We start from the raw sequence: 15,183 nt of genomic DNA on the forward strand, positions 1-15,183 counted from the left end.
CCCAAAGCGGATGTGGTGTTCTCCGCAATGAAAAACCGTAATGGCGCGCCTATACGTGCATTCGGATTTGAAGCGCGGATGGCTTGACCGTCAGTTTCCAAAGTGCGGATAGCTTGACTCCAGTAAATTAACGTCCAGGGGACGTTTGCAGTGTTGATTTTGGGGACGTCCTGGGAACCTTTTTTGTTATCTGGAATGTGAACTAATGTGTATTATATTTATGTTGCATTTTTAATTTCTTAATGCACAATAAATCAGTCTATTTATCTAGCCTTCCATTGGTCGATCACTACATAGGGAGGAGTGATATTGGTTTGGGATTGAGCCCCTTATGTGTCTGTCTGGAATGGGTCAGGCACCGACTACCAATCACAGCCGCGGAAACAGTCGCCTCCTCCTTTGCTCATACAATGGCTGCTTTAGGAGATCTTTAAACAACTTTCTTTCGCTAATTCGTAACCCACATGTCCGCCTTTGTCAACATGTCTGCCGGTCTTATACTGAAGAATGTACATAAACTCAGCAGCTGTTCCCCGTGGCTGTGTAGACCGCTGTTTTATCACACGGAGAGAGGGGTTTACGGTTATAAAACACGGACAGAGACCCCGGAGAGGGACGCTGAGCTATCACAGTTAGTCCAGGTCGCTTCACTTAAACAAGGTCAGTGCCTTTCATTACTGATAAACAAAACCCAGGAGTCTTCTTGAGTATTGGGCTCACAGCTGCCTTACGTGTGTTAGCTATTTCGTGTAAACATACTCAGGTATTTCGTGTTATTTAATCCCTTTTCTGATTGAAATCTGTATGAAATAACAGTAGAAGACCAGTGCTGTTTAAATTTACTGTGTGTTTGTTATGATATTCTCTGGGAATAGATCATGGACTGGCTCGACTGGTGGAGGCCTATCGCACACATGGGCACAAGGCAGCTAAAATTAACCCTTTACTCCCACACAGTCCTGTCATGGAGAGTGTCCCAGAAATCTCCCTCCTAAATGGAGCCCTTCCAGGAGTCTTCGACACAACAGGTAGGTCTATTGCCACATAATGTTCTTTGCTGATTCTCCCTGCGTTTAAAATTCAAGTATATATTCAGTTGTTCTGTCTGCCATAGGGCAGTGTTTCTCAATGTTCTCACTTTGCCAAACACATGTAAATGAGCCAGCTTGATCCAACCAACTGATCTGAATTTGGGGGTTCAAGCAGGTAAAGCACTAACATGAGCAGGGATGTGGACCTCTAGAAAAGTGTAGGGTTAAGAAATTCTGCTGTGGTGCACACTAGGGTGGTAAAACAAAAAGAAGGCTTTGTCATTTAGTCTGATAAATTGAGCCAAAAGACAAGACTATTGAATAGGAAACGAACTGAGGGACATTCACTCCTTTGGACAGTTCTCAAATCAGGTATTAGTTTAGCTAAAATTAAGTTATGTGGAACAGCCCCAGCAATACACCTGATAGGAGTACTTGGAGAACTACTTGTTTGTACACTCCTTGTTCATTTTATTAGCTCTGCACACCGTGGTTCTACAGTAAAAGTCTGTAGCTATGTAACTAATAAAAATCTGTTGCTGTGCATAGTTTGTTAGCCACATTCTTTCTATCCTTCATTGGTCAGGACCACCACAGGGCATGTATGATTTGGGTTGGGGGTGGTCATTCTCAGTGCTGCAGTGACACTGACATAGTAGTGGTGTGTTAGTTTGTGTTGTGCTGGTATGAGTGCATCAGACACATCAGTTCTACAGAAGCTTTTGATCACCTCAAGACTTAGAATAGTCCATCATCCAAAATATATAGCCAACAGCATCCAGTGATCACCGATGAAAGACTAGAGGATGATCAACACAAACTGTGCAACAAAAGATATGCTACTGTCTCTGACTTTACATCTACCAGGTGGAACTATATAGTAGGTATGTCTAAGTCATACATGCTCGGTAACACATCAATGTTCCAGAGTTTACCTGGAGGAGCTGTATGCGAAAACACAGACACCTGCAACATTCATACAGGATTTTACACAGACATTATCCCACAAGCCCCCTAGTAAAGACTCCTGGTAAAGGCTGAGTCGGTGCATGTGAGGACAGAGAAGCTGATGTTCAAGAATATCTTTTGCATGCGCTGCACAGACGGTGCCCCATGGCTAAAGAACGCAGAAAATTTCCTGCTGAGGGAAAGTGTCTGACACAGAAAATCTCTGCTGTGTGCCTCATGCATGAAAGGACCATTCCTGGACATCTCTGGAGTTTCTCTAGATTTTCTCTGGAGTTCCTGTGTAAAAGAGCTTAATTGAGTTAAGAGTGAGTGGCCACAATTTGTTCTACACTGTCAGTAAAGCTATTACTGAGGTGGTACACTCAAGGGAACATATTCATTCATATTCAGTGTCTTTAGTTAGGGAACATAGCTAATTAAAAATTGTGTTAATTTCCTGTCCCTTTTCCCCTCTCTCTCTTTCCTCTCTTTCCCCCTACTTCCCTCTCTGAGAGTCATCTAAATGATCTAATTTGTGGTTCTTCCTTAAGGTTTAAAGCATTTTGGGAAAGCAAGGGCCAGTTCAGAGGAGGTAGTAGCTTACTTGGAGAGCACTTACTGTGGCAGGATCTCTGTGGAGATTGGCCAGCTGCAGAGTCTGGCAGAAAGAGTGTGGTTGGCGGACCGCTTTGAGGAGCTCAAAAAGGAGACGTTTTCTCCTGAGGAGAGGAGGAAACTGGCAAAACTCATGCTTGAATCACAGGTAGGAGCTCGTTGAACATTCTTGGTTCAGAGTAACTGCTTGGATATTGCTGCATCAAGGATACTTTGGGATATAGCATGTATTTTTCCATAACACAAGTTCTTCCTTCTCGAAGTTTGCACATTTTGTCAGCTGAGTGGATTTAATTAGATAAGATGCAGATATGAAATAATCTTGCATCATGGAAGTGTGACATGTAAAGCTCATTGCCAAAGACTACAAATTTCTTTTTGTGACTTTGACTGCTTGTGTTGTTTTCTTATATCACAATAGGAGTTTGACCACTTTCTAGCCACTAAATTTGCCACAGTGAAACGCTATGGAGGTGAGGGAGCAGAAAGCATGATGGGATTTTTCTTTGAGCTATTCCGTTCTGCAGCAACAACCGGAGTGACAGATGTGATTATGGGAATGCCTCACCGTGGCAGACTCAACTTGCTTACTGGACTTCTGCACTTCCCACCCGAAGTGAGTTAAAAAAAAAAAAAAAAAAAAGTAGAACTCTGTTTTATATCTAAATTTAGTGATAATTTAAAGTGCAATGTCAATATGGTCTCACTATAGAAAAAGATAATATACTGGAATATTTTTTTTGTTTGCAGACACTTGATAAAAGAGAATATTAATACGGGTATGATATATAGATTAAATAGCTCAAACCTGTGTAATATTAAATGTGTTACAGCAAAATATATAATCTGTGAAACTGGTCTAAAACAGATTATTATTATTATTGTTGTTGTTATTGTTATTATTATTATTATTATAAATAATAATAGTAATCAAATAACTTTTCTTACAAGTGAGAAATGTTTTTCCACTATTTTCATTACTGGAGCATCTACTGTGGAGAAATCTGTAAGGTATCTAGTGGATTTAAAAAAAAAAGAAAATATAAGAACAAAAGACAGCATTGTGAGTGAGTACAGAATGTTCATACAGTTAAGGCCAAATGTTTAAAGTGTAATTCAGTCAAGTTTGAATTCAATTTTTCAGTTCAGTCAGGCGTGGTGTGGAAACATTTTCATCTGATTTTAAACTTTCTGGACTGAAGCCTTGGTGAAGTAAACACAAATAAGGCCAGATTGTAGAATGTGGCAATATATCTTCCTATGGGGATGTGCTGGGCCTGATAATTTTTGGAATAGTTTGGGGGTGAAAAAAAATATTACTACGCATAGTTCCAGACTACCAGTGGGGTAGACTTAATTAGACAAGAAAATAAGCCTTTGTTAGTGGCCCTCTCACATTTTGGATATTATTATTTTGCATCTTGATGTGGCTTGAGTTTTGCAAATTAGTCAATATCGCTCTAGCTACACGTTCAAAGTGAAGTAAGGCTCATTAACAAAATTTACTATTTGCAGTAGCTGTAGAGGGGACAAAGAGGTGGCCTTTGTGCACTTCATATACTTTAAAATGAAATTTGTTTTCTTTACTCTTTAAACATTTGCTGTTTTTGGAGGTTTGTGGAATGTGAGCACAGAGGAAATAGATTAAAAATAAAAGGTATAAAAGCCTCTATGGCTATTAGCCATAGCAAAATAAGCATCAACAATTTGGATTACGCTGAAACATGAAAAATATTGATGTACTGAACAGTGAGCAGTGATAAGTTTGTCAATAGTGAAACAATTTGGCATTAAGTATTGCTGCTGGAATGATATGAAAATGTCATTCCATACTTCCTGCTACTTTTGATTAGATATAATGATTGATCAACAGGTTCTGTGGATCATTGAGTAACCAGGTGGAGAAAATGCTGATAAATATGCCTATGTATAAAGAATTTTCCTTCCTTTGTTCCAGTTAATGTTTCGTAAAATGAGAGGCCTGAGTGAGTTTCCAGAGAGTTCTCCGTCAATCGGAGATGTGCTGTCTCACTTGACTTCTTCAGTGGATCTTGATTTGGGAGTTGGACAACCACTTCATGTGACTATGCTGCCTAACCCGTCCCATCTTGAGGCCATCAACCCAGTGACGATGGGGAAGACACGTGGCCGGCAGCAGGTCAGACAGGAAGGGGATTACTCTAATGACATCCACGCTCAGCCTGGAGACAAAGTCATCTGTCTGCAGGTACTGGAGCTAGACTGCTGTGCAGGCTGAGTAATTCACTCATTTTCACTCAATCGAGTTTATCACCAGGGGATGCTATTTAGCGCCTTGCACCAATAACACCATGTGCGTTTGTAATTAAGTATCGGTGACAATGTAATGTGTGGTATTTTTCTTTATGAAAGAGACAGCTTTCATTTGTCATGTCACAGTTACATGAATAGTTAACTAATAGTTACTTCAGACATTATCAGTGTACCTATAACCACTATTTTCTAAGTGTTATATAGCTTTTGGTTAAATACTTTTCTGCTTTCTTGTAAATTAAGGAAATATATAGTCGCTAAACAAACTTTTAGTTTACTACATTTTTATCATTTGAACATTATAGTTGCCCTTCATATTTGTGATAAGCTTGCATGATGAATGTGTAGCAGAGTCAGTGATAATTTATTATTTGATTGATAATTTAGTATTTAATTCATTTTGCTAAGCTCCATAGTTGGGAGCCATTAAATAATATGTAGTGTCTTTACTTGTCCAATCTTAGCTTGGACATGTAGGTCATCATATTGGATGACTTTACATATTATATAGTAGAATTAGCTAGAATTAATCATTATTAATGAATTATTATGCTCATTGTTCCGGTGTAGGTTTTTGGCTCAGAAATTGAATCTGACCCAAAAGTAATAGTTCTGTACAAAAAAGGTGCCCACACCAACAGATGAGCAAGGATTAGTTTTATCATACAACTGGTTTATTCATTGTAATATCAAATATTGAATATTGATTATACATTCATATAATGAAATGGATTACAGTGATACTGAGGGAGCAATGAGATTAATATATGGGAGAATATCTCTATGATAATTACGATAAATTTTAAAAATGCTATAGTTTATCCCAACAAAGCATTCAGCACCAATCTCCTGAGCTTATGAAAGAAATGAAACCAAGTGACCTTACGTGTCCCTGGAGAGGAGTGAAGATGACTTGCAGGACATCACAGGCATGCTGGGCTTTCTTCTCATAGACACGGGCCTTGTAGCATTGCACTTCTTCCATTTGGCTTTTGGTCAAAGGATATGGCGACCACTCCATCTGAGCTGGTGGGGTTCTGAAAGTCACGTGGGGATTCTCTGTCATCGCTGATCTGCCTCCTTATGGGAGACACGTCTATGCAGGTCTTCCCTGGGCCTTTACTCAGAAGATTTTTCTAAGGGAGCATGTGGCCTTCTTCATTGCTGATCCTGAAGCTCTTGTCACCATTTGAGGGTCAGAGGTCTGAGGTCTCTTTCATGCTCTGGGTGTGGCATTGCACTTTGCTGGATTTAAACTATAGCTTTTCTTAAAATATAATTTTTCTACTAGAAAAAAAAAAAACTTCAGGTTGGAATTTCTGGGCTCTCTTACTTGAGCTTCCAGGCTGGAAGCAGATTCATCCTTCTCCTTCATTCTACCCTTCCTCTTTCCTTTTCTCTCTACATTTTCTTTACATGTTCTGAGTTTGCTCTGTCTGGACCCTGCTTGAAGAGCCCAATCCTGTTTAAGAGAGAGACATAAGAGTCTGTGTTCTCTCTGGAAGAGAGTGAAATCTGTTAGAGACTAGGAGCATAGGAGCCTTCAGGAGTTCTGAAGAGTCCTCCTTGTGAGTTCTGTGAGTTCTCTCACCAGTTCTCTCTTCTAACTTAGAAATCTGCCACTGATAGATCCTCAGGGATTGAGGATTGGAGCATCTCTTGCTCCTGATTGGATGTTTCCTGTACCCAATTTATGACACTTGACAAAACGATTTAAGGAAGGTTCCTGTTGAATGAATATCCAACAATTCTGAATCATGCTTTTACAATATAAAAGATTATATTGATTATAAGATTATAAAACAAAGTAATAACATTCAGACAAAAGCATGTTTTACATAATTCTTAACCAAATAACACACAGAGGGGCTACCTTGGTTCATACATAAGTTCATACAAAAAGGTGATTTTAAACACACGTAAATTAATTCCACCAGTTTTGATTGTCTAAATGGAATTAATTTCACACAGTCCTACCCATATGTAACTTCAGAATGTTTTAAACCAATGGGAATTATGTCTCTGCCATCACCAAAGATTCCTCTCTTGAACCTACAAGACCTTGGGTCATTAACCGTCCCTGTAGTGTGGTCTACGATCTCTCTCTGCTCTGTTATCTCAAATTCCAATCTGGGTTTATGTGATGAGAGGAGTGACTGAGAGTGAAGAGAGGCCACTGATAACTTTCGGCATATTTAAATCCCAAAAAGTCACAATCCATTTATTAGAAATGAATGCACATTCATCTTAATGTACATCAAATGAACCCATAAAAAGGCTCCAATTGTACTCGAAAAAACCTTTTACATTAATTCCACTAAAGGTTAAGAAGATATTTTCCTTCTCCTGTAAACTTTTTTTTTTTTGTTTTTGACAGCGACAATATATTTTTTCCCAAGTCACATTTTTCCTCTTGTTTCCAAAAATAGTTGTTTCTTGAAATATGTTCATTCTGGTTATGTATCACCTCTTCAGGTTCATGGCGATGCCTCATTCTCAGGTCAGGGAATTGTACCAGAGACTTTCACCCTGTCAAACCTACCTCACTTCAGAGTTGGTGGAAGCATCCACCTGATTGTGAACAACCAAGTGGGCTATACTACTCCTTCTGATAGGGGTCGCTCATCATTGTACTGCAGTGATGTTGGTATGCCTTATCAATAATTCTGAATGTCTTGTGATATTTAGACTTGTAATATTTTGTACAGTTGATTTTGATGGAAAGAAACCTGACTTTTATATCTGTTTTGTGGTAGATGAAATTAGACCAATCCTTTTGCTGGAATAAATATAATAGTTTTTAATATTTAATATTTCTTTGATAAATACGAAAGTTCTCATATAAGCATCACTTTTTTTTTGTTATACATTTTCAGTCCTGGTCATAATGTGTATTTCTTAGCCCATAAAACCATAAAATGTGCTTACAAAATCGTTTATGTATTTTATGTTTTAAAAAACCCAGAAACGTTACCTAATTTAGTACTATGTGTTTCTACTTGCAATTATGCACAAATGTTCATGCAAAATATAAATCTGATTATATAATAGATTAATGGTTCAAAGCCTTCAGAGTGTGCATAATTTAGCAAGGTGTAAATACTTAAATACAGCAGTTAAGGGGTTGTACTCTCCAGTCTTTGTTATGCAACAATTAGATTAATATCAGTTATAATACAGTTCAGTACAAATGTTAGTACGTGTAGTGAATGATAGGTTTTATGTGTCCTGCAGGTAAGATGGTGGGTTGCGCTGTGATTCATGTGAATGGAGATGATGCTGAAGATGTGCTCAGAGCTACCCGGCTGGCCGTGGATTACCAGAGACGTTTCAGAAAGGATGTTATTGTTGACTTGCTGTGTTATCGCCAGTGGGGTCACAATGAGCTAGACGAGCCCTTCTTCACAAACCCAGTAATGTACAAAATCATCCGGTGAGTACACTGTCTCTTTCTGCGCCTGTGTATTTGGGACATTTTAGATTCACTTGCATGCACATGAAGAGTTTAGGAATGTACTTATTTCTTAAATGCATACTTTTTCATAACCAACTTCAAAGTGCTTTAAGCTCAACAGAACTGAATACATCACATTAGTGTGCTTATAACTACTTTTCTTGTCATATTCTCTAGCTCAAGGAAGAGCATCCCTGATTTGTATGCTGACCAGTTGATTTCAGAAGGGCTGATGGCTGAGGAAGAGTGTGGTCACATCAAAACAGCTTATTACTCTATGCTCAATGACCGTCTGGCCAACATGACTTTTTTCAGTCCTCCACCCACTAATCTCCAGGGTCGCTGGGGAGGTCTAGTGGAGCCTCAGAACAGGATTTCATCTTGGGACACTGGTGTGTCTGTACCTCTGCTTCAGTTTGTTGGAGCCAAGTCAGTTGATATACCTGAGGAGATTCAGATGCATAGTCATCTAAGAAAGACTCATATACAGGTAGGAATTTCTAGTGAACTTTTTCTGTATACAGCGCTGTATATAGAGCTGTATATAAACTGACAGGGTCATTTTTTTTTTTCTTTATTTACAGCGGGTTCAGATCAGAGTGAGATATGATACACATGTGGAAATATAGTAGAGTTCCAAACTGTCCTGCCAGGCTTGAAACTGCGGAGAAAATTAGCTAACGCAGAGTTGTGCCTCTGGCCAACGCACCTCATGTCATGCTAAACACAGTCACAGAGAGACACACAAATGACGGGTGTTCTGGTTTTACTTCGTATTATTTATATAACACAATGTAAATGAATGTGTTCAGCTCCACTGTGTGATAACACTTTATTTGAGGCTCTGAGCTCTTTCTATAGCTTCTAAAGCTTGACATGGCCACGGACAACATCACGATTCATGGAACTAACTTTTCTTTGTTCTCAGCCGAGATCAAACTTTTCTGGTTCTCAAACTTATTTGTCGGTGGACATGCACTGAAAGGTTTCTTATTAGGTTTGTGAATGGGAACTGTTTTTGTACTTTATTGGTGGAAAAGCGCTGTTGGTGTGACTAGCTTTTAGAATGCTCATTCTTATGTGCTCCCTCACTTCTGCACACCATTCACATATTCTTCCTCAGAACCTGTGTCAGGCGGTGATGGTTTTTTGTTTTTTTTTTGTTTGTTTGTTTTTAATCTGTAGAAACTTTAATTAGAATTATTTACATCCCATTCAGCCCACCCTGCTGTGAACAACATGTAGAGTCCTAATGAATAATTTGCTGTGTAAGATATGCTACAGCAGGTTAATACAGTAGGGAAGTGATTCCAAATGTCTCTCACAACCTGTCATGCAAGGAACAGCAGATTATAATGAACACATGTAAGCTAGAGCCTAATATACAACGACTGAGCATGTGCTGACAGGACACAAAGGACCTTACCTGGCCTGTCCACTCGCAGCAAAGCCTGTTATGCTTTCATAGAGTCCTGACTGATAGAAAAAGGCACCACTGGTGTGCAATTTTGGCCCCCAAGTCTGCTGTACAAGCAGTCCCTTGAAGAGTGTCTTACTCTTTATAAGACAGTAACAAGGAAACGTGTTTATGAAACATTTCCTGCAGTCATTATAATTCTTTTGTATGCAATGACCAGCACTGAAATTAAGTAGTTTTTCTGGTTTGGCATAAAAATGTGGAAGCTCTGCTGAAGGTTGCAGTTTATTCATGTATGTACTAGTGTCCTTTAAAAGTTGCTGGAAGTGACTGAATGAAGTGTGTTTCCTGTTCAATTTTACAGTCAAGGCTACAGAAACTTGAAGAGGGAACCAAGCTGGACTGGTCTACGGCAGAAGCCCTAGCTTTTGGTACACTACTTTGCCAAGGTAAGCACTCCCTCTATTAGACCAAGAATAAATTCTAACACCAGGTATTTCTGATGTGTTATTTTCTGAAGGATAATGCTTTGTGTTTGCAATCATGCTTGGAGAGAACATTATGGCTGAGCCTGGTTGTAATGTAAAAGCAATTTTTTCCCCTCATTGAAGGCTTCAATGTGCGGATCAGTGGGCAAGATGTGGGCCGTGGTACATTTAGCCAGCGTCATGCAATGGTTGTATGCCAGGAAACCAATGAGATGTACATCCCACTCAATAACATAGACCCTCAGCAGAAAGTCTTCCTGGAGGTCAGATTAGCAGTTTCACAAATTAACCGAGTAAAATTAACTTTTATATGTTGGTTTAAATAAAGTACTCATACTGATTTGTGCCATTTTTAAATTTTTTTTTTGGCTTTTTTTTAATCAAAGCTGTGAACACTGAATATACCAAGTGTTTTTTCAGGTGTGTAACAGTGCATTGTCTGAAGAGGCAGTGTTGGGTTTTGAGTATGGAATGAGTATTGCACAGCCAAACCTACTGCCAATCTGGGAGGCTCAGTTTGGAGATTTCTTTAATGGAGCTCAAATAATCTTCGACACCTTTATCTCTGGAGGTACAACTTTTCTTAAAGAATGAATACAGTTAAAATTCTTAATTATAAGAAACACATGATCTCTGTTTACTGGTTATTGATCACAACACCAGACTACAGATTAATAAAAACACTGATATAATGTTAAAATGGTTCAGTAGAGCTATGTGTAACGTGATCTTTTTCTAGGTGAGGCAAAATGGTTGCTGCAGAGTGGCATGGTGGTGCTTCTGCCACATGGCTATGATGGAGCTGGACCTGAACATTCTTCCTGCCGAATTGAACGTTTCCTACAGGTGAACATGTGCACACACTTCAACACAAAAAAAGGACTTGCACTTGTCTCTGGTCAGGCACAAGAATTGATGGTATTGAATGTACTGAGATCAAGCTTTTCCTTCCCTGAGCAGATGTGTGACAGTAAAGAAGGAGGAGTTGACAGTGATACAGTAAACATGGGGATGGTGAATCCTACAACCCCTGCTCAGTATTTCCACCTCCTGAGGAGACAAATGATCAGAAACTTCCGCAAACCACTCATTGTGGCTTCTCCCAAAACGCTACTACGATTCTCTGTGAGTTTTCTGTGTTGTAAGATATGATTGTGATATTTTTATTTACTTTTCTTTAGTGCAGATTTGATTGGTACCTCGCTATGTTTATTTTTCTCTTACACTAGGGGGCAGTGTCAAGCTTAGAAGAAATGGGACCTGGCACTTCTTTCAAGCCTGTAATTGGTGATACCTCTGTAAAACCAGAAAAGTGAGCACTGTTACGGCAAAACATATCCCACTGAATTGGATTCAGTTTAGTTTAAATGTTGCTTATGAGATGATGATGATGATGATTATTATTATTATTAATTAATTAATTGATTAATTAAGTAATCAGTTCTATCTAATTTGTGGTACCAGTGTACAGCGGGTGATCCTTTGCTCAGGTAAGCACTATTATGCACTGCTGAAGCAGAGGGAGACATTGCCTGAAGCATCTAAGAACACAGCACTGATCAGACTGGAGGAGCTGTGCCCCTTCCCCACAGATTCTCTGCAACAGGAGCTCAGCAAATACTGCAACGCCAAAGGTGAGGCTTGGCATACCTCTAGTAGGCAGTTTCTTAGTTTGATACTGGGACTTACAGGCCTAAAAAAATTGTTAGCTTTCTTGCTCTGCATTTTTTTTTGCGCTTTGCCACAAGTTTCCTGTCAGTGCTATCCTTATGTATCATTAATAAGTATAAGTGTAGGTTTTCTTCTAAAAAATGCAGATCTTGGCAGTATTGTCTAAACATTCAGCATTTCAAGTAAAATAAACAAATTTTTTGTAAATTAATGCATGTGGGAATTTAATGACTTATGTTGTAAAAACGTAAATTATTTAACACTAACTGAAAAATTTACTAAATTTGACCACTTTTATTTAGCGACTTAAACACCGCATCACTATTGCTGAGTTCAGAAGGTTGAGGTCAGGCCAGTTATTCCACACCAAACTCGCTCATTCATGTCTTTATGGACCTTGCTTTGTGCACTGGTGTCCAGTCATGTTGGAACAGGAAGGGGCCATGCCACATCCCACACTATAATCCCCCCTCCATCAAAGATTACACTTCACACTATTCTCCTGATATCCGCCAAACCCAGACTCGTCTATCGGCTTGCCAGACGAAGAAGTGTGATTCCTCACTCCAGAAAGCATGTCTCCGCTGCAGTAGAGTACAGTGGCACCACGCTTTACATCGTTTGCCATGGAATCCCATTCTATGAAGCTCACTACACACTGCTCCTGAGCTAATCTGAAGGCCACATGAAGTCTGGAGGTCTGTAAAGATTGATTTTGCAGAAAGTTGGCGACCTCTGTACAGTATGCACCTCAACATATTCTGACTCTGCTCTGTCATTTTAAGTGGACTACCACTTTGTGGCTGAGTTGGTGTTGTTCCCAATCACTTTCACTTTGTTGTAATACCACAGACATGTTGACTGGAATATTTATTGGCAAGGAAATTTCATAACTGGACTTGTTACACAGGAGGCATCTTAACACAGGGCCATGCTGGAATTCACTGAACTCCTAAGAGTGACCCATTCATTCACAAATGTTTGTCAAAGCAGTCTTAGATGCTTGGTTTTATACATATGTGGCCATGTATGAGTAAGTGGAGTGAATACTTTTGGCAATATAGTGTAGCTTATGTTAGTTTAAAGCTATAAAGAGGAGATTTTTTTATTTTATTTTGCTGAATATAGTATGTTTAAACTTTAATATGTCGCACTGTTGTGGTAGGACATTGTTTTTTAGCTGGAGAACTTGATCAAAATGCAATCAGAGCCTTTTAAACCCTCTCCTAACACTTTATTTGTAGAATTTATCTGGAGCCAAGAAGAACCACAGAATATGGGATGTTGGTCATTTGTGTCACCTAGATTTGAAAAACAACTTGCCTGTAAGGTGAGGATGTGTAATATGTTTTCTGACCTGCTAATTCCACGTTTGCCCTTTTGGCCCAAAATGATCTATTGTACTTTATCAGATAGTTTGGCAGACAATGTACTTAAAATAAGTACCTACTAACTTGCTCATTACTTGGTTTTTGGCTTTTACTCCTAGCTGCGAGTGATCAGTAGGCCTGCTCTGCCTGCACCAGCTGTTGGCATTGGAACCCTCCATAATCAACAGCAAGAAGCCATCCTCACAGCCTCCTTCTCTTGAGACTACACTACGCAATACAAATCTTTTGCTCAATACAGCACAATACTAGTAGAGTATAGTAAAGCCTACAGAACAATTCTCCCAAACAATTTAAATTATATCCTTTTAATATGCTTTATATTTACATATTTTCAAGCTTTTAGGGCCCTTTCACACTACCCAATTGGCAGTATCATGTTTGTATTTTAGATTTTGTTAAAAGGTAAAATACAAGTGAAGCTGGACAAAGATTAAAGAAAGAAATAAACGAAAAAATGTGACATACTTGCAGGTGCTAAGTATGCAGGTATTTATCTGAAGTCTAGATTAACAATTTATATTTATATATTTTTTTTCATTTTCAGTTTTAAATGCTTATTTATCTAGCAGGCATAGGTAATTGAAAGAGTGAAAAATTCAGAGTGGTGCCCTATAATGGGAAGAGTTATTTCTTTTTCTTGAAATGTGCATTGTTTACATGTACACACTTGCACATGTTTATACAACGTGCATTGTTTAGTTAAAATAGTAGTCATTGAATCAGCACCATGGCTCCTTAACTACTAAGATGTTTTATGTGAAGTGTTTTGTAACATGTTAGAAAAAAAAAAGATATGGTATAGGTACATTATTGGTCACTAAAGTTAAAACAGTGTAAATGTATCTTTTAAAGGTACAACAGTGATTTTTAAAATCCATTTTTTCCCCTAATGTTAGGGGTAGAGGCCTTACAGTCTCTTCTCCAGAAAGAGGTGAATAATAGTAAGATTTCATTATAGACCTGTGTAAAATAAATGAATATTAAAATAATTTCTGGAGATAAATGGCTGTATGAAATCAATACAATTTTAAAATCAACATTTATAATAGAATAAGTTAGTTATGTTCACTAACTACGGGGACAGAATGTGTATATTTGAGAGTGCCACTGCAGTGACAGTTTTTCTTACATTGTATAAATTAGTGTTCTACTCAGATATTTTTGTCTGAATGCTACTGGACAATTTACTTGAATTTCTAATGCGAAAAAATTAATTATCTAGTTGACATTATACTGTTGATTTAGACATTTTGTGAATGTGTGACTAGTCTTACTATATCTGGGAACAATCTGTTTGTTGGTATGTTATGTAAGTAGTTAGTTTTCAGAACAGGGACTTCATCTCATCTTACTTCTGTTAAGATATTTCATGGAGGGCAATAAACATGATTTATGAAATAAAACACCTGCATTTGTGACTTTTTTGCGTGTCATGTTCTGGCAGGTCTGGGAGTAAAGCTGATATTGCTGAGTCCTATTATTTAGCCAAAATGTGTTCTATTAAACAGTTCACTGCTTTTTTGTTCCCCTGAAATAACTTTGATGGGCCCAGAACCATCTCAGGAACCTTTCTCACATTATTTTGTAAGGTGAGGGAGTGTAAACCACTAGGAAAAAACTTACACTAAGGCAACACTACTCCAATTTAACTCTGCTAAATTAGGTTAAAGATAAGAGATAACTGCTGTAACTGCTTATCCAGTTCATGTTCGCGGTGGGTCCGGGGCCTACCCGGTATCACTGGTTGCAAGGCAGAAACACACCCTGGAGGGGGCGCCAGCGATACACACACACACACACACACACACACACACACACCAATCCACCTACCACCATGTGTTTTTGGAATGTGGGAGGAAACCCACGCGGACACGGG

At 38.6% G+C, this 15,183-nt stretch overlaps 1 protein-coding gene across 1 annotated transcript; it reads left to right on the plus strand.

Annotated features, from left to right (window-relative positions):
- The first annotated feature begins 400 nt into the window (after positions 1-400).
- dhtkd1 (dehydrogenase E1 and transketolase domain containing 1) lies at positions 401-14,681 on the plus strand. The gene is made up of 17 exons (XM_066667899.1): positions 401-660; positions 876-1,028; positions 2,531-2,742; positions 3,016-3,210; positions 4,552-4,821; positions 7,362-7,533; positions 8,121-8,319; positions 8,518-8,830; positions 10,122-10,206; positions 10,369-10,508; positions 10,666-10,816; positions 10,985-11,091; positions 11,206-11,370; positions 11,475-11,557; positions 11,710-11,879; positions 13,161-13,246; positions 13,406-14,681. Exons 1-17 carry the CDS (start codon positions 465-467, stop codon positions 13,505-13,507), a joined length of 2,799 nt encoding a protein of 932 aa, XP_066523996.1. The 5' UTR covers positions 401-464; the 3' UTR covers positions 13,508-14,681.
- Positions 14,682-15,183: the final 502 nt, after the last annotated feature.

Source organism: Hoplias malabaricus, chromosome 4 (genome assembly GCF_029633855.1).
Source record: "Hoplias malabaricus isolate fHopMal1 chromosome 4, fHopMal1.hap1, whole genome shotgun sequence".
NCBI lineage: Eukaryota > Metazoa > Chordata > Actinopteri > Characiformes > Erythrinidae > Hoplias > Hoplias malabaricus.